The sequence below is a fragment of the Oryza glaberrima genome, chromosome 2 (assembly GCF_000147395.1).
Source record: "Oryza glaberrima chromosome 2, OglaRS2, whole genome shotgun sequence".
NCBI lineage: Eukaryota > Viridiplantae > Streptophyta > Magnoliopsida > Poales > Poaceae > Oryza > Oryza glaberrima.
The window spans coordinates 19,322,105-19,347,726 of NC_068327.1; the positions used below are offsets into that span (position 1 = coordinate 19,322,105).

Consider the following 25,622-nt stretch of genomic DNA (forward strand, 5'->3'; position numbering starts at 1 on the left):
TTATTTTCTGTCACCAATTAGTTATCAATAAATTGTATTCCTAATGGAATTCTTTTTTTCTTTTTCTAATTTCAGAATTTTGTTTTTCAAATTTTAACTAATACCGTATAGTGTTCTTTTAATATTTTTATTTTTCAATTCCAGTTGTTTCAAAATTGTATTCCTACTCAACTCTCTTTTACTTTTTTTAAATTTTTGATATTATTTTATTTTATTATTCTGAATTTTAATTAATCTCGTATCGGGTTCTTATATGGATTTTTCTTTCAATATTGCTTATTCTTAATTTCGAATTTCTGTTAATTTAAAATTATATTCCTACTTGAACTCTTATTTTCTTTTTGATAATTTTAGATTTTATTTTTATTTTTCTTCCGTATATTAACTAATATCATATTGGGTTCTTATATTGACTCTTCTCTCAATATTCATTATTTTTAATTCCGAATTTCAGCTATGTTTGAATTGTATTTCTACTTGGACTCTCCTTTTTTTTTCTCTGATTAATGTGAGAATTTCTAGCCCCCACAGTGAACGTGGTGCCTCATTTTAAAGTTGTTTTAATAATATAATAGATAGATAGATAGATTTCGCGAGCTAAACGGGGCCTTAGTGCCTTACTCGACGAGACAATTGTGCCTGGCAATGCTAATGGGCGGGTGATCGCTCCCCCGCCCGCTCAACGATCACCCGCCCGCCCTCTCCCCTATACTACTCCATACACTCCTCCCCTACTACAGTACACCACACAATTTTCTTAAAAAAAACAAAAAAGTTAGAAAAAATTATGTATAGAAATACTATATATAAAAAATTTGAATTCAAATTCAAATTTGAATCGTCTATGTAAACTTTTGGCTTATAAACTTTAGGTGTATAAACTTTAGATGTATAGAAATACTATATATAGAAAATATTTGAATTCAAATTCAAATTTGAATCAGATATAATTTAAATTTAAATTTGAATCGGGTATGTAAACTTTTGCCTTATAAACTTTAGTTCTAAAAACTTTAGGTGCATAAACTTTAGATGCATAAAAATACTATATAGAGAAAATATTTGAATTCAAATTCAAATTCAAATTTGAAACGGGTATGTAAACTTTTGACTTATAAACTTTGGGTCTATAAACTTTAGATGTATAGAAATACTATATATAAAAAAATATTTGAATTCAAATTCAAATTTGAATCGGATATATAAACTTTTGACTTATAAACTTTTCGTCTCTAAACTTTATATGTGTAAACTTGAGGTGTATAAACTTTAGGTGCATAAATTTACTAAAATAGAAAAGTAATGCGGTGCCAAAAAAGAAAACCAGGTGAAAGGAGGGGAGGGGATCGATCGCTACCCCCATCTCCTGACGATCGATCGCCCGTTAGGATCCCCCAATTGCGCCCCCCCCCCCCCCCCCCCCCCCCCCCCACCCAGTTGTTGGGAACTGGAGACGAGTCAGACCATCGAACCCACAAAGCGTGATATGGAAGGCCCACCTCAAAAGGTCGCGTCGCGTCCCGCCGAGATTCTGGAAGCGAAAGGCTGAGCGCAATCGCGGGGCGTCCAAGTGGCCCCTGCAAAAAATCCCCCGAAATCCCACCACCCCCCGCGGCGCGGCTGCATCAACCCACTGGCCCTGCAGCGGCCACCCAACCCAGCCCAACCCAAGCCTCACATCTGATCACGACGCCCCCCCACGCAAGATCGCCGCGCCCGCGCCACGTAGCCGGCCAAATGCAGCCACACAACCCCGGCCACGCTCCCGCCTCCCGCACCATAGGCCGCCCCCCGCGCCCTCGCAGTCTTTAACGTCCCAGCCTCTCGTTTGCCTCGCACTCCTCCCGCCCATCACCCAACCCCCGCGCGCCTCTCCTCTCCTCTCCTCTCCCGCCGCGCGAATCGCGATCTTTTCCTAAGCCGCGGCCACGGTTTGCCTCGCTAGCTTGCAGTATCTGTATCACACAGAGAATCAAGGGGACGGATCAGCTCTCTCTATAGCTAGCAAAGGAGCCCATGTGCAAGAGGAGCTGCATGGCGCCGTCCGAGTCGTGCGCGGCGCGGCCGGCGGACGAGAGGCCGGCGGTCTGCAGCTGCGGCGGCGCCGGTGGTGGTCAAGCGGCGGCGGGGACGTCGTCGGACCGCCACCACCAGCTTGTGCTGCTGCAGGCGGAGGCGGTGGAGAAGAAGAAGGGCGGCAGGGGGGCGGCGGCGCCGGACGAGGCGGCGGTGGCCGACGGCGGCGGCGGCGGCGGCGCTGGGGATCACCATCAGCAAGCGGCGTTGCTGGCGCCGTTGCCGGTGTCGAGGCGGCCGGCGCCGTCGTCGGTGGCGGCGGGGGAGGAGAGGGAGAGCGCGCGGGAGCGGCTGAAGCGGCACCGGACGGAGATGGCCGGGCGGGTGCGGATCCCGGAGATGTGGGGGCAGGAGAGGCTGCTCAAGGACTGGGTCGACTGCGCCGTCTTCGACCGCCCGCTCGCCGCCACGCGCGGCCTGCTCACCGCCCGCGACGCCCTCGTCGCCGAGTGCGCCGCCCCCGCGCGCCGCCCGCCGCACGGCCCCACCGCCCGCCCGCTCCGGGTGCAGAACGGCTGCTCTTGATCGTGATCGATCGCCTCCGATCTCCATCGATCGATCGATCGAGTGCTTTCGTCAAGTTTTTGCCTCCCCCGGCCGCCTGCTAGCTTCTTCGAAGTGAAAATTTACTCGTCTTCTATGCGAAACCTATTCGGGGTATGGATTATTTGATCGATGTCAAGTACTCTACTTAATCTGTATACTACTTTTGACTACTGGTGGATGTAATTAATTAGATAATTGATCACCATTTGCGGCAAGTTCCATTCTTGTTCGAAGCAATACTCCGTCTGCTCTAATTTAAGAGCTTGCTAGCTGTTGATTATTTCATCCGCTCTCTATCCTTCACCTTTACCTGGCCATCCAATCGATTAATTAGCAAAAAAAATTCATGAATAAGCTTTCGATCTCCACATATCAGATAGCTGAATTCCCAATCTACACTGCCGAACTTAAAAAAATCCTAATGATTCGGAAGAGCTAGCTATCTCCTGATCATCCACTAATAAACAACAACACCTTAATTTGTTCCTGTTCAGTCTAAGTTCAAAATCCTAGCTAGTATCGCATGTAATATGCAGTAGCTTAATTAATTCAGCTCTCTCATCACATAGATCTAATAACAGTAGGCAGAGGTACGGTATCTCTGGAATTGTGCTCTAGGATCGCAGGTTTAGATCTTGAATTCTTGATCGATCTGTTACTATGAGCAACCAGCAAATGATTCTGCATCAACATCTCACCGACGTGGCCTCGTTCCCTTCTTTCGTTGGTCGTCTTTCCATTTGTGGAACAGATTCTTTCCTACCTCCTTGCTTTATGATGTATATGGAGTATGTGTTAGAATAATTAAATGGGCTAGCATCTATAACAAACTTTGAGAATAATTACTAGAGAAACTCAAGTATTCCCTCCGTCGTATAATATAAGAACCTATTACCGGATGTAACATTTCCTAGTCAAATTTATTGTACTAGAAAATGTCTCATCCGATCCTAAGTTCTTATATTCTGGGACGGAGGGAGTATGCACTGTATGGAGGGATGTAAGTGGGATGGCCAAGTGGGCAAGCGAGTTTTTTTTCCCGCTTATCACAATTCTACTTAGTTTTATGTTTCAAATTTTGTACTAGCAAATAGAAAATGAACTATTAAGCGGGGTTTTATACGAGTAACATGATTGCTCGCGAGAAAACATGTATTTAGTTTCACTTTGTTGATTGCTCGTGGAAGGACCGAAGGATATGTGAATTTTTACCTTAGGGCATGTATGGATAATAAATGAGACATGATGCTGATGTGAAGGAGAGAGAAACATTGACTCTTTGTGATGAGTTGATGTGAGGCACAAGATATAAGGGAGAGTTGTGTGGGTATTGTGGGAAGAAGGTTAGGAAAGAGAAAAATGAATCAAAATTTGGTTGTCTTACTATTAAACTAATAGTGGCTCTCTTAATGGCATATAAAACCTTGGAGTTTGAACGAGACTCAACGGTTGAAATTGTGTCAGTAATAACACTTATCGGTTACTATACCTACAATTACTAGTGACGATATACATAGCTATCAATGATGATACCTATCAGGTACTAGCGGTGATACATATATGTACCAATAATATTATGATATTTATTAATTTTAGTACCTTCGGTTATCAGTTATGATATATATAGAAAAATAATATTGATAATACTCTAGGATACATCAATGAAAACCCATCTAAGAAAGATGTACAATGAGTATAATGGTAAGATTTTATTGTTCAGGCCAACCACTACCAACTAAAAGAATTGGTAACCCAACACAGATTACCAACTAGAAGAATGGTAACCCAGCACAATAGCCATGTCGACCTAGTGAAACAACCTAGCCTGCACGAGGAGTGGGGTCGGGAGGCCATATGCAGTGGCGGTTTAAGAGGTTTTGAGGGTGGTCCTTGGACCACCCTCCATTTTGATATAGAAGTACCCCATCCTTTAAATTTGATGAAAATTTTGACAAAATAGATGTAATGTTGACATAGGGTGTGTTCGGCTGCGTGTTGCGCTGCTTGGCAGCCCGCTGCTGCTTGCCTGCTGCAGCTAACGAACAGGGCCAATATATAATTTAGAAGTATGGGATAGGGCTACCTAACAAAATTTTCTGGAGCCACCACTGTCATATCTATAACTAATATAAATATTCGTATTTTTCCGGTCGTCACACCAGTTTTTCGTCCCGCTTCGTCGCCTCCCCCCCCCCCTCCCACAAAAAAAATCCCAATCCGAATCCAATCAAACCCCGGGAAAAAATCACAATCACAATCGGAGTTCAATCACACAAATCATGATGCATGTACACATATATATCCAAACAAAACCAAAAATTAGATCGAAGGGGGTCGCCGCCGCCGCAGGGACGGCTGGCCGCCGGCGGCTCCCCTCCTACTGGATCCGGTGGAGGGGAGAGCGCCGCCGACGCCTCCCTTCCCGCTAGATCCTCCGCCGGCGGCGGCGGAGGGCGCTCTCCGGTGGTGGGTGAGAGCACCGCCGCCGCCATCGTCAGTGGTGGGGGAGGACTCCGCCGCCGCTGCCGCTCGCGGGGCGCCTCCCCTCCTGCTAGATCCGCCGCCGGTGGTGGGGAAGGGTGCCGCCGACACCGCCGTGGGTGGTGGGGGCGTCGCCGCCGCCGGCGCTCGGGGGCGCGGAAGGGAGGGCGGCGAAGTGAGATGGGAGGGAGGGAAATGGGCTAGGGTTTCGGCGGCTGAGAGGGAGGGGGTTTTGTTTCCCCGATATCGACGCTCGGCCGTCCGATCAAAACCCTAGAGATCGGACGGCCGGTGTCGTCCGGGCCGAAATCGGCCCAAAAGGGATCGAGAGTGAGGCCTCTTTTCTGGCCCAAGCCCAGGTTGCGGCCCGGGGGAGGAAAAGTGCGCCCGCGCGTGCGCAAAAGGCCGTGGGCCGACCGGCATGGGTCAGAAATAAGTATATCTTAGGTCCCTCGGGCCAAAAAAAGAGAATAAGTTCATTTTTAGTGCTCATTTTTTCAGAAGCATTACAATTATAGTTATATTGAATATGTTTATTTCGAAGCAAACCTAAAAGGAAGTATTTTCTTTCTTTTTCCAATTAAATAATTGTTAAATGATGTTTGTATTAATAAAATTAGCAATTAAGCTCTGAAAATTCCAATAAAATTCCAAAGAGCGTAACTAATCATGGAGAATTTAACAAAATTAAATTTAACCATGTCATTTTATTTGTCACACTTGCGCAAAAGGCCGTGGGCCGATCGGCATGGGTCGGAAATAAGTCTATTTTAGGTCCCTCGGGCCGAAAAAAAGAGAATAAGTACATTTTTAGTGCTCATTTTTTCAGAAGCATTACAATTATAGTTATATTGAATATGTTAATTTTGAAGCAAACCTAAAAGGAAGTATTTTTCTTTCTTTTTCCAATTAAATAATTGTTAAATGATGTTTGTATTAATAAAATTAGCAATTAAGCTCTGAAAATTCCAATAAAATTCCAAAGAGCGTAACTAATCATGGAGAATTTAATAAAATTAAATTTAACCATGTAATTTTATTTGTCACACTTGCTTTACTTGTAAATTTATTTAATTATACACATACCTACTTAAAAATACCAAATATTTCAGCGAATTTGTATTTTAATTAATTGCATATTTTTCTGATGCACGGGCACTTTTGCTAAACCAAACAACACTTTTAGTCAATATACACGCTCTGCAATCACCCGGTGTAACGCACGGGCATTTTGCTAGTGACATGAAACATGGGGATACCATTCTAACGTTTGGACGGTGTACTCCGTACCATAGCAGCTCCCTTTTTATAGCTTCTCTCCCCTACAAAATACCACCTCATCTATTTTTCCTTTAATTATCGCACCACCTTAAAATTGTACTGTAGCAGGGGCATTAATTTGCCATGGACACCCATTAAGATTGCTCTTTATGATTGCACCACTGCGAAGGAACATTGACTCCAGTTAATCTGACCATCTAATGAGTCCTTTTGATTAACAGCTCAAATACGAAAGGGCATGTAGCCTAGTGGTTACAGTGACCTGAGTAGTACCCCAAGGTCCTGAGTTCAAATCTCCTATGGAGCAAATTTCAGATTGGGTTGTTTGCGGTGCTAAGTTCCCTATTTCAATGGTACATCCAGTTGGATATAGAGGCCGGGTAAAAAATACCCTTCTCTAAAAAAAAACAGCTCAAATTGAAGTTACGAGTCAAAATCCCAAGGAAAAGTATATTGACTCCCTCAATTATGGCCTGAGTATGATTCATGACCTCCAACCACAAAACTCGGTATATCGATTCCTCTATCAAAACCAATGCAAACTATAGTATGATTCATGACCTCCAACCACAAAACTCGAATTGAAGTTACGAGTCAAAATCCCAAGGAAAAGTATATTGACTCCCTCAATTATGGCCTGAGTATGATTCATGACCTCCAACCACAAAACTCGGTATATCGATTCCTCTATCAAAACCAATGCAAACTATAGTATGATTCATGACCTCCAACCACAAAACTCGGTATATCGATTCCTCTATCAAAACCAATGCAAACTATATTCCTAGGTAGTTTTGAAAGCGGTTTTGGCTGACGTGATACCTACGTGGCGGTGTTGACCCGGTCTTCGTCCCATGGGTCGTTGACGTGTCGCTTATGTGGCATTAGGGTAAAAACAAAAAACAAAAATACGTGGGACTGACATGTCATTCACATACAAAAAAAAATAGTGGGACCCATCGACATATGGGTCCCACATGTCATCCTCTTCCTCCATTCTCCTTCCTCTTCCCCTTCTCTTCCTCATTCTTCAGCCTCCTCGCTCCCCTCGCTCTCTTTTCTTGGCCCAAGCGCGCCACCGCCCACCTGCTGCACCGCACTAGTTCCTGCCGACCACCGAGCTCCGGAGCTGCACGCCTCACCGTCTATCCGCGCCGCCGCCAAAAACCACTTCGGTCCCGTTGCCGCCTGGAGCACCGCCGCGCACTGGGTTCGACTTCCCACTGTCGTCGCCTCTAGGACCCCGCCGGTGAGGGCCGCCGCTGCACCGCTGGCCTCCAACCGACGTCCAAGGGAGCTTCTTCCCCGACGCAAGAGCCGACCGCCCCAGCGCCGATGTTCGCCGCCTTCTCATGGAGCCAGCGCCGCTGAGCTTCTCACTCGCCACCACCTCAGCCATCACCATGGCTGTCGAGGTCAACACCGTTGGCATTGTCTCTTTCTCTCTCGTCCTCAAGCCATCATGGGGCGACTTTGCCGTGCGCAAGCGATTTGACTCCGACGGCGGGGAGACAACTCGGCACCGACGACGTGGGTCCGACATCGGAGGCAGCAACGAGCACTGCCAAGACGCAAGAGGAAGGAGGAAGAGGAAGGGGCGAAGAGGAAGGAGAGAGAGAAGAGAGGAAAGGAAGGAGAATGGAGGAAGGAGGAGAAAGAGGATGACATGTGGGGCCCACATGTCGGTGGGTCCCACTATTTTTTCCTATTGAATGACTGTCGGTCCCACGTATTTTTGGTTTTTGTTTAGCTCTAAAATGCCACATAAGCGACACGATAATGACATGTTGCACGAAAACCGGGTCAACATTGCCACGTAGGCGCCACGTCAGTTAAAACCGCTTTCAAAACCATACAGGGATATAGGTTGCATCGGTTTTGTTACTTAGAGGAGTCAATATATCCTTGTGGTTGGAGGTCATGAATCATACTCAGGTTATAGTTGAGGGAGTCAAAAGTATACTTTTTCCAAATCCCAAACTCGAGCTTAATCGTGGGCCTATACGGCCACATGCATTGTGGCCTAACATCGGGGTCCTGTCTTGAGAGACGGAGCTAGCCCACGGAGAAGAGAGCGGTCCGGATCTGGTTGGTCCACACTCCGCATGCAGGACCGCAGCAGCCCAGTGCTCAAATTCGTGAAAATCGAGGGTGCCAAAGACTCCACCCGATCGGTCGATGTGTGCCGGGGTCTCGAACGTCGGCTTGTGTACGGGCCAAATAGACTTGTTGCCCGCGAAAACGTACTACGCGCTCCGGCCCACAGCGCCCGCGCGCGATCAACGAGAAACGCGTGCGAGGAGACAGCGCCGAGCCGGACGGACGATGAGTCGGATCGGCGTCAGCCACTCGCCCTGTCACAGTATCGCCCACTCGATCGGATCCGCACCGACACTACTCTCCCAGCCAGCCACAGCTCGGTGATTCGAGCGTGGGCCGCATCGGTTCTGGGCCACTGCGCGCGCGTCACCGACCGGTGTTTCACCAGAGTAGTCGCCGGTGATCAGATCTGGATTCTCTGGAAAGCGGTTTTCCTTCCTTCTTTACTGCTTCGCTAATACTTAGTCGTCTCTCTCTTTGCCCGTCGCTCTCAGGTTCGGTGATTGTCGCTGATTAGCCGCCGGCGGTTCGCGGTGTCCGGTTTCCGTTTCTCTTGTCGATTTCTCTCTCGAGATCGTGGAGTCAAAGATCAGTCGCCCGCACACTTTTTGCCTCAAGATCCGGTAATACGGCCGCGTGCGTGGTGCCACGCCTGAGGCGCACCATCGATCTGACTCCACGGGAAAAGTCACGCAGGTGCATGTAGGACGATTCGAGCTTACTTAACATATATAACACGCAAACAGGACAAGTAGTAGTATAAAGCTCGGGAGGACGGGTTGATCGATATGATTGACTCGATCGGTTGTTACTATACTTGTATAGGATTAGGAACACGTGTGTTCTTACGTAACAAAGCGTGCGTCGTCTACACACCAATAATCAACCACAAACACTAAGTAGTTAAGTCGTTTTCAACGTGTCAGTATACGGGAGACGACATGTTTTCCGTCAACACGCGACGGTGCTAGCTTAGCTAGCCCGGAGCTGCTGAGGCGACAGCGAAGGTACGTACGTTGCCGGCAGCGGCAGCGGTAGCGGGGCCATATTGCCCAGACATGGCGCGGTCAAGAGAGCGGCAGCTGACACGAAGCGCGGGCCGCCCATACGTACTATGCCCACTGGCGCGCGCGCGGGGTGACGAGGCAGCCACCCACAGAGAGGCCTCTCGCACGTACGCGATCGCGCGCCGATACATCATCCGTCTCTCCTAGCTCGCTTCCTCCCTGCTTCCCACCGGCACCGCGGCACGGCTACCGCGCGCGCGCACACAAACCAGGCCGCTGTACTCACACGTGCTCGATCGCTAGCCTATATAGCAGCAAAACTACTAGCTCGACCCAGTTTTGTCAGCTCCAAGCCTCTCCAAGTGGAACGCAACAGAGGCGTCGTCTCTCCTCTCCTCGACCTTTCGCAGTTGGAGGTCTCGCGCGCGCGTGAGGCAACCAGTGCCCGATCGACCGGCAAGGATGGCGACGGCAGCGAGAGCGGCGTCGTGCACCCCCGCCGCTTGCGCTGTGTTGGTCATCCCCATCCTAGTCTTGATCATGGCAGGTGAGTTCTTCGCTCAATCTAGCTCACGAGCAGTGCTTCTGCAAATTAATCTCTCCTCGATCCCCCTTCAGCTAAGCTGTCTCGACCGCTTGAAGCTAGCTTATACTGGTTCATCAGAAAGAGACGATGGAAATTTTATGTGTTTTTGTTGCCATGCATTTCACAATTAAGTTCCATCTTGCAAATTGGGGATACAATGCTAGCTGCATTTCGTTGGTTTTTATCTGGATTAGCAGGTGCATTTGCCGATATTATATCATGTGATTAGTAATGCGCAGCTCTTTAATACTTCAACTATAGCTATAGGTGCTCCATGGCGTAAGACACAGCGCCCACTAAGGCTACAAAACTAAATCACCATATAAAATCCATCTCATTTCTAGAAGATCCTTCTATTGGGTATCAATCTTCAGTTTTCTATCAATTCTTTACAAGCAAAGTAAGCAACAATAGTCGGGTATATTTCCCTTTACTCCGCTCCAATTTTTTACTTTTCCCCCCTCCAATTCTGTTTTTGCTCATCTTATCTGGTCATGAGCTGTATGTGGTTTGTCTTTCTCCACAAAGTTCCTCCGGAAAGAGCATTTGTTCATCATTTATTATTCGTACCCGCCAGCTGAATTTGGTTTGATAGGCGAGTTGCAACTTGAAAATATAGGTGAAAGCAAAGCACAGGGCTCGACACTGCACGCCGGCATTGGAATAATTGAGTTGGTTAGTACGTAGTATTACTACTATTAGTTCTTGGCAGGATGCCTTGGTGGCTCATCCACCACATGCCCATGTGGTCCAGTGAAATCTTGCTTCCCATTGGATCACGCGCACTTTCTGTGTATCTTGTATATTGTATTATATCTAAAATTTCTTTATTCTTCATCCGGGGAAATAAATTCTTTATTCTTCTACAGGATTAATTAGTCCAGGGTAATAATAGTGTCCAATTGTAAACACATTGTATCTTAAGAACTGAGCATAACTCCGTTGACGTGGTGTAAGGGTTTTCCCCCAACCCACTTGGGTTTGAATCCTAAACCTAGCATGTTTCTCATGATAGCACTAATGTATATACTACTCCCTCCATTTTAGGTTATAAGATGTTTTGACTTTAGTCAAAGTCAATTTACTTTAAATTTGATCAAATTTATAGAAAAAATAGTAATATTTTTTACCCAAGATAAAGTTATGATAAAAATGTATTTAATTATTAATTTAATAAAACTAATTTGATAATATAAATATTGCTATATTTGTTTATAAATTTAGTCAAACTAAAACATCTTATAACCTGAAATCTTATAACCTGAAATGGAGGGAGTACTTTTTATTCTGATATGCCTGCATTCATTGCACTCATGATGATAATCAAGTTTGAGCTGAGCTAGCTGTTGCAATCTCAAGGATGACCAAAAATATTACATGAATGAGATTCCGTGTTTTTCACTGCTTTCTATTTCTCAGCACTATAGCACATCAGAACAAATAAATGAACAATGATAACGATCACTCGGAAAATTAAAAAATGCAGCAAAATAATGGCACATTTTCCTAGCTAATGCAATTGTTGGTCACTGACCGTGACAATCGCATGCATGCAGGGCAAGTGCGAGTCGCGGAGGCGCTGTCCATCGGCGTGAACTACGGGCAGATCGCGAACAACCTCCCGTCGCCGTCGCGGGTGTCGTGGCTGCTCCGGTCGCTCAAGATCAACAAGGTGAAGCTGTTCGACGCCGACCCGCACGTCCTGCGCGCGTTCCTCGGCACGGGCGTGGAGTTCGTGATCGGCATCGGCAACGAGGCCGTCCCGGCGATGGCCAGCCCCGCGGCGGCGGAGTCGTGGCTGCAGCTGCACGTGGTGCCGCACCTCCGCGCCGGCGCGCGCATCACCTGCATCACCGTCGGCAACGAGGTGTTCAAGGGCAACGACACCGCTCTCCAGGCCAGCCTCCTCCCGGCGATGCGGTCGGTGCACCAGGCGCTCGGCGCGCTCGGCCTCCAGGGCCGCGTCAACGTCACCACCGCGCACTCGCTGGACATCATGGGCGTGTCCTACCCGCCGTCCGCCGGCACATTCCACCCCTCCGCCGCGCCGCACCTGCAGCCGTTCCTGGCCTTCCTGTCGGCGGCGAGGGCGCCGTTCCTCATCAACTGCTACCCGTACTTCGCCTACAAGGACGACCCGGCGCGCGTGCCGCTGGAGTACGTGCTGTTCCAGCCCAACGCCGGCGTCGTCGACCCGCGCACGAGGCTCGTCTACGACAACATGCTGTACGCGCAGGTGGACGCCGTGTACGCGGCGATCCAGGCGATGGGGCACACGGACATCGACGTGAAGGTGTCGGAGACCGGGTGGCCGTCCCGCGGCGACCCCGACGAGGCCGGCGCGACGCCCGAGAACGCCGGGACGTACATCGGGAACCTCCTCCGGAGGATCGAGATGAAGCAGGGCACTCCGCTGCGGCCGCAGGCGCCCATCGACGTCTACGTCTTCGCGCTCTTCAACGAGAACCTCAAGCCCGGCCCGGCGTCGGAGCGGAACTACGGCCTCTTCTACCCCGACGGCACGCCGGTCTACAACGTCGGCCTCCGCGGCTACCTACCGCCCATGGCATCACACGGGGCAGCGACCCAGGTAAGACGGATTACTCCCACATTACCATTCTTTTTTCTATTACATGGAAGACACACGTGTGTTGCGACATCATACGCATAGATCAGCGGTAAAATCTTGATTGTGCAAAGTTTTTTTTTCCTTGATTACACGGTACACGCGCACACACCAGTACAAACGCAAATTCACACTCACATCCACCAGTGTTTCCCAATAGAGATGAAAACTGACGGTACATTCCTGATCTCACTAAATTCATATGAAAGTATATTTGCGTAAGTATAATATTTATAACATCAGAATTTAAATCATAATCTTACCATCACATGACATGTGCTTATTCTATAAAGATCATACTGAAATGACACGTACTTTTTTTTGTCTAAAAAACTTAACCTATGTGAGGATTCGACATAACCTACTATAACGAACCTGGATAGCGTGGGTTGCGTTCAATCATCACCTAGATCAGGCAGTCAGCTATGCTTTCACCTGATTGCTCTCAAAACATTTTACTACGTGATGTACGTTGTACTACTGAGGTAGTGAGGTGGCAATGTGACAGAGATAAACGGCGCCATTGGCGGCAGGCAAGGAATAGAATTCTCCACCAATTGAAGCGTCCCATCCGCTTGCACTTAGCAAAATGCATCATCAAACTCAATGTTATGTACTCCTAAGTTCTCTTGTGCACCTGTCCTTTACATGAGCCTTGACAAGTCATCTACCTTTGTGTCTTTTTTGCAGGTGATCCATTGGTTCCTACTTATCGCCACCGCATCGGTCGTTTTCGCCTTATCGTGACAGTATCAGCCACTGTACTTAGTGAGTCGTGACAACTGCAATTAACGGGGGTGCCATTCAGAAGCTGAAAATGGCTTCGCAGTGATATTAGATTAGAGGATAGATCTAACAGAAATTTGGAAAGTATTAACCCACCAGGCTTGCACTGCCTTTCGTCTTACAGTGTTACAGAGGAAGAGTCATACAGAAGAATTGTCATTGGTCGATAATACATAGCAAATCATCAGTTGTAAGCGTATCACATTCTTTTGGGATTTATAATGATCTTGTTCTATTCTGGCATCTAAGGTCTGGAATCTGGACGTATATTCTTGCACAGCTCCTATACACAATTACTGTTTCTCACCAATCAGGAATTGATTTTCCCCTGAATGTTCTAACATGCCTGTGTAAAGCATAAGACTTGTGCATGATCACCAGTAAAGTTTCAGCGATACAGAAACCAGAATGACCAAGTCTGATGCCCCAGTAATGGCATAATCTTTTACTTTTCCGGCTATCCTTCTCCATCCATAAAGAATGGTCCCTGGTACCCATGTCGAATTCTGAACTTTGTGGTTCACTGCTCCTGTGCACTGAACTACCTATACAAATATGCTGCTAAACGTTACAGATATGTACATCAGCTGCAGACCTTGATCAATGCAAATTGACCAACAGTTTACACAAAAATTTCAAGGTCGAAATAGTGCGCGCCTATCAATGGGTGTCAGAACCATCCAGTCCAGTTAGACGTTGCGCCACTTGATTTAATGGTTTAGTCAGATATATCCACCAATCAATTGGATGCTGATAAAAATGACCATCCAAGCAGACCAAAGGACCATGAAGGGATAGCATGAAAGCCAAGTATTTCCATCAGTCTGATTCAAGCTCCTTAAACCTCTTTTCCCATTCCTTGACTTCATAATCCTGATCCAAAAGATCCTTTTCGGTAGTGTAGACGATCTCCTCTGGAGTAATTACCTTACGTTGAGCCATGTCGCGTGCACTGAGTAACTGAAAAGAGAGGGAAAACCAGATAAACTAATGCCACTTCAAATAAAAAAATAAAGGAGACAAAAGTGCAAAAAATAAGTACTTCCTCTGTTTCATATTATAAGTCATTTTGACTTTTTGAAAGTTTGATCAAATTTATAGAAAAATATAGCAACATTTATTGCACCAAATTAGTTTTATTAAATCTAACATTGAATATATTTTGATAGTTTCTTTGTTTTATGTTGAAAATATTGCTATATTTTTCTATAAATTTAGTCAAAATTACAAGAAGTTTGATTTAGAGAAAAGTCATAACGACTTATGATATGAAACGGAGGTAGTACAATTTATCAGGTCATGCATACAAATTGTAAAAAACAAAATATGAAGTTGTACCTGTCTTGGCCTCTCAATTTAGTATCTTATCAAATTATTTCTTAAATTCTATATCAATATTTAGCAAGCTGTAACTGACATGAACTCTTCTTTTAATCCAGACCATTATAATTCAGTTGCACCTAGATGGATATCCAAATTTATTTACTATTTCTCTGATTGGCATGGGAATTTCCTCAGTGTGCAAATATTAGCAAGATATACGAGTTCCATATTCCACTTGCTGTTGTAGGCTAAGCCTTCCAAACTGAGTTCCCTTTAGAACAATATGATGTTAGGAACAGAAGTAACTACTGAATCTACCCATGATTCAACCTATCAGATTCATGCAAAATGCATCAAACCTATACGACTTTCTCCAAACAGGTCCACGTGTGTAGCAAAAAATCATGTTTGCAGTGTTTGCTTGATTTTATAGTTTCATTTTCCTTTTTTATGTTCCAATGAAAAATGCAGCAATTTCTGTTGTTTTACCTTTCTTCTGAGAGAAGGTTCTGGCAATGCAAGTTCCTGAGCTCGCTGTTCTCTGGCCTTGTTCCTCCTTTCAATGCCATTGTTGGTCTTGCGGAGTAGAAACCATCTAAACAATGGTATTGCAAAAAAGGAACCAGCATATACCTACAAAGGGCCACATGTTATCAGTAATCAGTATATCATCAATGCATTCATCATACATTCACAACATAATACAACCAACAGTTTGCACATTATGACTTTCAGATGTTCCCCTCACAAAACCAAGGGTTCATGATCGATTTCGACCAGGTGCTTTTCAAATTTCAACATGAGTATAAAGATCAAGGGATTACGACTTTTATGCAACTAAATAGGCCGCATAGAGCCCAGCCATACCTGAAGCAAAGGAAACAGTTGTGCAACAAATGAGATAAGTCCACCAGGTGGCACTGTCATTTGCCTACAAAACAAAGTTTAATGTAAAAAAAAATAGTAAAAATGAATTACAAATCAATGGTATTTGAGGGCAGAATCACAATTCCTACTTCAACAGGTTCCCAAGAATGATCACACCAAAAAGATTGAGTCCTCCCAAACCAGCAACCATTGCCCTTTCAGATGCATTTGCTTTGCTGCAAAACGACAACACCACATATGAATATACAGAGGTACAAGACAAACTGCAGATTTCAAAAATAAAAAATTGCAATTACCCTCTAATGCATCAATACAGACAATTCTTGGCTCCAATGCAGTGCATTCCATAGTGTACTAATGTGTGACTTGATTCCAAGAAAAAATAAATTTACAATCCAAACACAAGTACATGCACATTATAGGTAACAAAACCCCCTTAAGTTAGATTTTGGCATCAGACTGAACAAATCTTTCCTTGAATTGAACCAAAATGGACCAAATAGATAGAGGTAGTGCATGGTAGAGAGCTGCACAAGTTAGGATGACCAGGTAGATGAGCTAAATGCAGGAATTGGAAATAATGGAGCTTCATTTGTCATTTGATCTGAAGTCACAGATGGTGATGCGGACAGCTTTGATAGTTCAGAGTTGTGTTTTAGGCAGCTCAAGGTATATTTTAGGACCTAGGCCAAAGTAAAATGTTGGAAGGTAGAACAGGTTCCACTAGAGTTAAATGCAATAACAGGGAAACTACTTGAATAACTCAATGACAAAAAAAATGCGAACCTGAATTTCCATGGTTTCTCCTCTAAGTACTTTTCAACGCTGCTAAACATAGCAGACCATTTGTTACCAACATATTCTCTAACCCCACTTCCTTTTGATGAAGCAGTACGTTGCAGTGATGGAAACCTATAAAGAATGTTTCCCTGAATACGAAAACAACATCAAAATACACTATAAGTTGATCAGTTCAATCGAGATGTATTCAAGTTCACTACCAGTTATGTAATGCCACCTTCAGTAAGTGGTGGGATTGATGGTGTAAACATTAAGAACAATGTAGGGGTATGTCTTAGTGGCAGTCAATATATGCTTAAATTATGAGAAGAAAGATGGACCTGTTCATCAACTTCTGGGTGTCCCTGGAAGCGTAATAGAACTGGAAGAATAAATGATTCATCATCCTGTAGTTCAGAATATCATATGCATATGATGAGATGAGGCTTCACACCAACGAACAATCCATAACTTACATGGAAAATTCATCACAGTATTTAATTTATTTAGTAATGAATGGAAAAGTACAAAAAAAAAACAATAACAACAAGAATACTAATAAGCATTTTAGAACAGAAGTTATATACCTTGGATTGTTCTGAAATTGGTGGCACATCAAGATACGGTGCTAGTTCTTCTGCCGTGATAACTCCACCATTCGATGAAATATATTGCCCAATCTGTATATTTATTCAAGGAGAAGTTATAATTTGTAACAGTAAAAACTAGTAACAAATAAGAGCTGATCATGATAGTTAGAAACAGAAACAGCTATATGGCCTATGAAAAGCTCTTACCATTTTCCATCTCTTATCTTCAAGACCATCATTTGGATCACCATCTCCAAATACAAATGAAAAGATCTGCATAATTGATTTATGAACATAAAGTTAACCCACCTACACATGACAGAGTTACACCAAGGAAATGAAAAATCAAGTCAAACCCTTTTAAATTACAGATTCAATAAAATTCATCCCATCTTCCTTTTCTACCCGCCGCCGCCTCCTGTAGTAATCTGCGTCCAAGTACCTGTTGAAGACATATGAAGTATTATTGTGAACGACTGAACGATAGCAATGTGTACAAACTACAAATTAAAAGTCTTCACGGTGCAAAATCAAAGATTGCATTAACAGCTGGATGGTTTGATATCATTTTTCATGTAGTCCCTACATAGAGTTATTTTCATGTTGATTTATGCATGCTATGCATAGCGAACGCATAAATACAACTAAACACACATACATGAGTATGACTACGTTTAAATTGAATGCATTTTTGCCAGGGCATTTATTCTGAGATGGTTCGTTTCAGAAGAAATACTAGCACGACAGTTTGCACAGAGCCCAGGCAATTTTCAACCATAAATGTACAATAGCCGATGAAGTTTAGAAACCCCTCCAGACGCAAAAGTAGATGGACATTATAATTGTTTATGTTCCTTCACCCAAGAATGCACTAAGGTAATCCAGCTATGTTGAAACTCGTCCTAAAGTTACAGGAGACTTACCAAAATAAATCTGTTGGTATGATGATAGTAGAGTCATAGGATCTCCGTCGCCTGCCACGATTATCTTCGTCACTGATACAATAAGAAGTGTTATCACTGGAAGGGAAATAAGCAAATGACAGTATCTCTACTAATGTCCCCAAAAATATAGAAACAACTAGTAATGACTAAATCTTAGACTATAGAGTGAGATTTTTTATTCTGAATTACATATTTATGGATGGAATTGAGGAGAACGGTTGATAAATATGAAGACATTGTGCCTGAATTGCTTTGAGTAGAATAGAGTATAGTAATTAATTAGCTGAAAATCCATCTGGTTATACTAAGCCCACCTCGAGCTTGAGATAATGGCAATGATGGTAGTGTATACAAGCACAATGGAGGCGATGAGCGCCGTCCCAAATGACACTCGCACCAAATATGCACCCACTTCCTGCAAAAAGTTACAGAAAAAAAATTCACAACTGAGCCAACAAAATGACTCGCGCAATTTTTATCAATGAACTTTTTGTTTCATCTCTCCAGCAGTCCAGCACCTTAGTTTTGTCGATCAGCGGCTCGACCTTCATTCTGAACGACTTGCCAGCAAGCTTCGCCCTGTAGTCTTTAGGGAAGACGTACAGCACCTCCCCTTCCTCCGAGACCTACACAAGTCGCAACCGCTTCATGCTTAGACAGCCACAGAAGGCACGGAGGTTAGCAAAACCAAGGACGCGGTGACAACGGAGTACTTAGCAGAGCTAAGGAGGCGCACCTCCAGGAAGCCGCCGGTGTCGGCGGCGAGCGCCTGCAGCGCGCGCTCGGCCTGCGCGAGCTGCAGCCCCGCGCGGGACGCGACGTCGCCGATGGTGACGCGGCCGCCGAAGTGGTCGACGGCCTCCATGGCGCGGTCGCGCACGCCGGAGGGGAGGCGGTCGGTCTCCACGGCGCCCCCGGGGCGCGCGAGCCCCGGCGCCTGGATGGTCCCCGCCCGGGCCCTCACGCCGCGGCGCCACGGCGGGTCCGGCACGTGGTGGTGGGCGACGCGGAGGTGGTGGTGGTGGGGAGAGAGGGGGAGGAAAGGGGCGTGGCGCGGCGGCCTGCCGCGGCGGTGAGGCGGCGGCGGCGGCGGGGCGAGGCGGAGGTGGAGAGAGAGGGAGAGGGAGGCGGCGGGCGCCATGGGTGGGGGGAGGTGGTGGGGGTTTAGGGCGAGGTGGGCATTCTCCGGTGAGAGGAGTGGCTGTGGAAGGCGGAAGGGGAAGGGGGGGAGAGAGGCGGTGGTGTGTGCTGGCCGTGGCCACGAGATCGGATTTGGTCTAACTGGTGAATTTCTGGGTCGGTCTCGTTCATGGCCTGCACAGGCTAGAAATTTGACATTACGCCATAATGAAACGTGAGTTTTGTCCAAATATCACTATAGTTGGATCGATCTATCTATCTATTACCTATTATATTATTAAAACAGCTTTGAAAGAAGCCACCACATTCACTGTAGGGCTAGAAATTCCCACATTAATTAGAGAAAAAGAGAAAAAAAAAGCTACACAGTTAGATGACAGTGAATATAGATTAAACATATTCGCTGTGGTGACTAGAAATTCCCACATTAATCGGAGAAAAAGAGAAAAAAAAGCTACACCGTTAGATTATAGTGAATATAGATTAAAGGGCGTAGATTTATCATGAATAGAAATTTTATTAATACGAAATAAAGTCTACTAATACATGATAGTCAATACATGATAGGAAAGTTACCCCTAATTTTTTACGTACATAATGAGCATACATGTATGTTGGATTTCTAATAGTACTCTTTGGGCAACGATGTTTTCCGATTGGGTGTGGAATAAAAGAAAAAAAATAAAGATGCACAGTCCATGGAAGAGTCCATCTGGACTCAAGTTCACTTAGCCCAAATAATCTTGCCGTCACGCTAAAGCCACGTGCACAGATTACTGGTAACAATTTTGTAGCTTATTAAAATTTTTCTACTTAAATACATATTTGAGGAGTCTGTTCACTATATGGAACTAGAAAAAAATATGCGCAGTTACATTTGAAAAATTCTACACCACTAATATTGGTTGATTTAATTTATAATAAGTTATAACAAAACATATATAGTATATAAGTTAATTGTATAAGAAAAAATATTTCTTGGCATAATAGACCACCTTAACAAATACTCCCTTCTTCCCTAAATGTTTGACACCGTTGACTTTTTTAAACATGTTTGACCGCTCATTTTATTCAAAAACTTTTGTGATATGTGTAAAACTATATGTATACATAAAAGTATATTTAACAATAAATAAATCAAATGATAGAAAAGAATTAACAATTACTTAAATTTTTTGAATAAGACGAACGGTCAAACATTTTTAAAAAAGTCAACGGCGTCAAACATTTTAGGATAGAGGTAGTAATAATTATTGACATGCTCGCTCGAACAGGAAGGAAAAAAACAGAGTCTCTATCTTCTCTTCAAAAGAATCTAGCACTTTGTGAACCCTTTAGTTGCATACAATAAGAAAATAAAGACAACTTACCTATACTGTAACTGGAAATAAAAATAAGAAATATTGAAAGATTCACTCAATGTAAAACACAATAGGAGATTACTGTAATTCAAAATAAAAAAAATAAAATAAATTGTAAAAATAGAAAATAATTATAAGAGTTAAGTAAGAATACAATTTGTAAATAACAAAATATTGGAATGAGAATATGAAAAAAAATTAAAAGATATTGCATCTAGAATACAATGATGAGAAATGACAATAAAAAGAAGAGAAGCAACATGTCCGTAAAGGAGTAGAGTTGTGGCAATTGATGGGACATCGAAAAAACTATAAACAAAACCCTAAATATAATTCAATGATAATTAAGAGGAGGAATGATGTCAGGCCGTTAAGCAACTGGTCATGGCGATTGGCGGGACTTAAAACAATAAACCAAAATGAAAATCATTTTTTATTTTTAAATTCTCAATGACAATAAAAAGGAGAGGCAGTGGACCGGTCATACAAGAGTACAATAGTGGAACGGCCGACAATTGACGGGACTCCTAGAAAGTAAAAAATTGAACTCCAACGATAAAAATGTTCGATTTTTAGAATCTAAATTACAATAAAGAGGGGAGGCAACGAACAGGTTGTAGTAGAGTACAATGATGACGTTTAACGAGACTTCTGAAAATTATAAAAATAAAACACAATGAAACAATAAACTCTAAAAACCACAATGTCCCTTTTTCAAGGGTTTTAAGGAGGATGAATAGAAGTTGTGGTAGATTAAGCAAGCAAATAAATGGGTGGTAGAGAAGTAAGAGGTAGTGATTGGTGTGACTTTTAGAAACCAGGGGATGACAAAGTTCGGTCTTTCAAAGTCCTAACGGCCCGTTTAGTTGGAGGGAGTTTTTAAGAGGGATTGGGAGTTTAGAGGGATGAGGCTATTAAGTGTTTTGTTTGGTTGGGAGACATGTGAATTTTGGTAGGATGGGGATGGGGAATTGAGGAAGGAACTCCCTCCTTTTCAATACCTGCGTAGGGGCAAGTAATTGGGAGGGAATTCCTTCTTTACTTTATCTAAGCAAATCTCAGCCATCCATTTTTATTAATGACCTAATCTCCAACTAGACTCCCTATCAATTCCATCACTTCTACCAAACAAGATATTGGTATTAAAAATCAAATTCCCATCTTAATCTCATCATCAATTCCCTTGTGAAAACTCCCAATCCCCTTCCCTCGAGTTACCAAACAAGCCGTAAGACAATGAGATAGCCATTTAACAAATTTTAAGTGATATTATATGTAAAAAGTAGTCCCTCTGTCCCAAAATAAGTGCAGCCGTGAGTTTCCGTGTCCAAATTTGATCGTCCGTCTTATTTAAATTTTTTATAATTATTATTTTTATTGTTATTAGATTATAAGATATGAATAGTACTTTACGTGTGACTTATGTTTTTATTTTTTTCAAAAAAAAATTTAAATAAGACGAACGATTAAAGTTGGACATGAAAACACATGGCTGAGCTAATTTTGGGACGGAGGGAGTAGATAATTTTGTATAGATGCTAGTGCAATTGCGCGGGCCACCCAGCTAGTTATATTATTAAAACAGCTTTGAAAGGAAGCACCATGTTCGCTGTGGGGGTTAGAAATTCTCACGTTAATGAGAGAAAAAGAAAAGGAGAGTCCAACTAGAAATACAATTTAAAAATAATAACTGAAATTCAGAATTAAAAATAAGCACTATTGAAATAAGAGTCCTTATAAAAACCCAATACGAGATTAGTTAATATTCGGAATAAAATAAAATCAAATCCAAAATTAGCATAAAAGGAAAAGAAGTGTTCGAGTAGAAATACCATTTAAAAATAACTGAAATTCGGAATTAAAATTAAGCAATATTGAAAAGAAGAGTCCATATAAAAGCCCAATACGAGATTATTAAAATTCAGAATAAAAATAAAAAAAATAGAAATTGAAAAAAAAGACAATAGAGTTCAAGTAAGAGTACGATTTAAATTTAACTTAAATTAGGAATTAAATATAAACAAAATTGAAATAAGAGGACATATAAGAACCCAATATGAGATTAGTTAAAATTCAGAATAAAAATAAAATAAAATCTGAAATTAGACAAATTAAAAAGAGAGTCCAAGTAGGAAAACAATTTTAAAACAACTGAAATTGAAAATTAAAAATAAAAATATTAAAAGAACACAATACGATATTAGTTAAAATTCGAAACAAAATATAAAATAAATTATGAAATTAGAAAAAGAAAAAATAAGATTTCAACTAGGAATACAATTTATAAATAACTAAAATTGGTGATAAAAATATAAAGACTATTGAAAGAAAATACCATCTAAAACACATGACGGGATTAATTAAATAAAAGGTCTATAAATGAGTAGAGTGGTGGTAGTTGATGGGACATCTAAAGACTATTAATAAAACACCAAATAGAATCCTAATAATGATTAAAAGGAAGGATGACGGGTCGGTTGTGAAGCAATCGGTCAAGGCGGTTGGCGGGACTTCTAGAGAGTAAAAAAAATCCCCAATGGTAATCATATTTGTTTTTTAAAATCTCAATGACAATAAAAATGAGAGGCAACGGGCGGGTCATAGAAGAGTATAATGGCAGAGCCGCCGATGGTTGGTGGGACACCTAGAAAGTAAAAGATGAATTCTACCAATAGTTATCTTTGACTTTTACAATCCCAATGACAATAAAGGCTAGGCGATGGACGGGTCGTAGAGGAGGATAGTGGCAGTGTTTGACGGGATTTCTAAATATTATAAAAAATAAAATCCAACGAGAAAATAAACTCTAAAAATTATAAGGTCCAATTTCTAAAGGTTCGGGCTTCTAAAAACTAAAAAAATAAACCCCAATAATAATCATGTTTGATTTTAAAATCTCAACGAAAATCAAGAGAGGAGGCAGCGGGCGAGCCGTAGCGGAGTACAGTGGCGAAGTTGCTGACGTTTTGGCGGAACTTCTAGAAAGTAAAAAATTGAACCTAAACGATAATTATGTTCAATTTTTAAAAAGCAATGACAATAAAGAGAAGAGGCAGTGGACGGTTGTAGAGGAGTACAATAGCAGCTTTTGATGGGACTTCTATAAATCATAAAAACGAAACCTAACAAGACAATAAACTCTAAAAACTATAAGATCCAATTTTTAAAGGTTTCAAGAAGAATGAATAGAAACAGTGGTAGATCGAGCATGCAAATAAAGAATGATATGACAGAAGTAAGGAGTAGTAACTGGTGTGACATTTAAAAACTATAAAATTAGAAACACGAGGATGATAAGGTTTGGTATTTCAAAGTCTTAAGACAACGAGATAACTATTTAATAAATTTTAAGTAAAATCATATTTAAATATATATAATTGGGGCAATTGCAAATTTACCACTACTTTGAATCGTTATTGCAAAACTGCCACTAGAACTATCATTCGAGTAGCATCCTTGCAATGTTGAAAAAATCGGTGGCAATTTTACAAATGCCCCTATATAATTTTGTATGCGTAGTAGCCGCGCAGTTGCGCGGGCCACCCACCTAGTTATATTATTAAAACAGCTTTGAAAGGAGGCATCACGTTTGCTATGGGGGCTAGAAATTCCCACATTAATCGGAGAAAAAGAAAAGGAGAGTCCAAGTAGAAATACAATTTAAAAATATCTGAAAGTCGGAATTAAAAATAAGCAATATTGAAAGAAGAGTCCATATAAGAACCCAATACGAGATTAATCAAAATTCAGAATAAAATAAAATAAAATCAGAAATTATAAATCAAAAGGAGAGTCCGTGTAAGAATAAAATTTAAAAATAACTGAAATTTAGAATTAAAAATAAGGAATATTAAGAGAAGAGTCCATATATAAGAACCCAATACGCGATTAATTAATATTCAGAATAAAAATAAAATCCAAAATTAGCAAAAAAAAAGAGAGAGAAGAGTTCAAGTAGGAACATAACTTAAAATTAAATAAAATTAGAAATTAAAAATAAGAAATATTGAGATAAGAGTCATTCAAGAACCCAATACGAGATTAAAGCTTTGAAAGGAGGCACTACGTTCACTGTGGGGGCTAGAAATTCCCACATTAATCGGAGAAAAAGAAAATGAGAGTCCAAGTAGAAATACAATTTAAAAATATTTGAAATTCGGAATTAAAAATAAGCAATATTGAAAGAAGAGTCCATATAAGAACCCAATATGAGATTAATCAAAATTCGGAATAAAAATAAAATAAAATCAGAAATTAGAAAAGAAAATGAGAGTCCATGTAGGAATACAATTTAAAAATAATTAAAATTCGGAATTAAAAATAAGGAATATTAAGAGAAGAGTCCATATAAGAACCCAATACGAGATTAATTAATATTTAGAATAAAAATAAAAATAAAATCCAAAATTAGCAAAGAAAAAGAGAGAAGAGTTCAAGTAGGAACACAGTTTAAAATTAACTAAAAATCGAAATTAAAAATAAGGAATATTGAGAGAAGAGTCCATATAAGAACCCAATACACGATTAATTAATATTCAGAATAAAAAATAAAATAATATCCAAAATTAGAAAAACTAAAAGAGAGTTCAAGTAGGAATACAATTTTAAAACATCTGAAATTCAAAAATAAAAATAAAAATATTAAAAGAACACTATACAGTATTATTAAAATTTGAAAAAAAATGAAATTAGAAAAAGAAAAAAGATTTCAATTAGGATAGAATTTATAAATAACTAAAATTGGTGATAAAAAATAAAGACCGTGAAAAAAAACCATCTAAAACATATGACGAGATAAATTAAGTAGTAGGCCTATAAAGAGGCCCAGCAGAGAGAACAGTCAGGATAATGAGCGCGGAGCCCGCTAGGCAGGCGGAGTAGATGGTGGTTTAATAAAACACCAAATATAATCCTAATAACGATTAAAAGGAGGGACGACAGGCCGGTCGTGTAGCAAACGGGTAAGACGGTTACCGGGACTTCTAGAAAGTAAAAAAAAACTCATTGATAATCATATTCGATTTTTAAAGTCTCAGTGACAATAAAAAGGAGTAGCAGCGGGCGGGGTGTATAGGAGTATAGTTGCAGAGCCGCCGACGGTCAGCGG

At 42.1% G+C, this 25,622-nt stretch overlaps 3 protein-coding genes across 3 annotated transcripts; 2 read left to right on the forward strand and 1 right to left on the reverse strand.

The window, feature by feature from the left end:
* Positions 1-1,800: 1,800 nt before the first annotated feature.
* Positions 1,801-2,907, forward strand: LOC127762680 (uncharacterized). Its single transcript, XM_052287147.1, has one exon. The coding sequence runs from the start codon at positions 2,017-2,019 to the stop codon at positions 2,599-2,601; it is 585 nt and encodes a 194-aa protein (XP_052143107.1). The 5' UTR covers positions 1,801-2,016; the 3' UTR covers positions 2,602-2,907.
* Positions 2,908-9,699: 6,792 nt separating this feature from the next.
* Positions 9,700-13,532, forward strand: LOC127762677 (glucan endo-1,3-beta-glucosidase 14-like). The gene is made up of 3 exons (XM_052287144.1): positions 9,700-10,038; positions 11,634-12,667; positions 13,394-13,532. The coding sequence occupies exons 1-3, from the start codon at positions 9,954-9,956 to the stop codon at positions 13,448-13,450; spliced, it is 1,176 nt and encodes a 391-aa protein (XP_052143104.1). The 5' UTR covers positions 9,700-9,953; the 3' UTR covers positions 13,451-13,532.
* Positions 13,533-13,556: 24 nt separating this feature from the next.
* LOC127762675 (uncharacterized protein At5g03900, chloroplastic) lies at positions 13,557-19,276 on the reverse strand. The gene is made up of 13 exons (XM_052287142.1): positions 18,751-19,276; positions 18,533-18,640; positions 18,329-18,429; positions 17,994-18,065; positions 17,440-17,512; positions 17,278-17,343; positions 17,068-17,160; positions 16,822-16,887; positions 16,487-16,629; positions 15,829-15,915; positions 15,680-15,743; positions 15,302-15,445; positions 13,557-14,449 (listed from the first exon to the last, which is right to left on the reverse strand). Exons 1-13 carry the CDS (start codon positions 19,153-19,155, stop codon positions 14,309-14,311), a joined length of 1,563 nt encoding a protein of 520 aa, XP_052143102.1. The 5' UTR covers positions 19,156-19,276; the 3' UTR covers positions 13,557-14,308.
* Between the last annotated feature and the right edge of the window lie 6,346 nt (positions 19,277-25,622).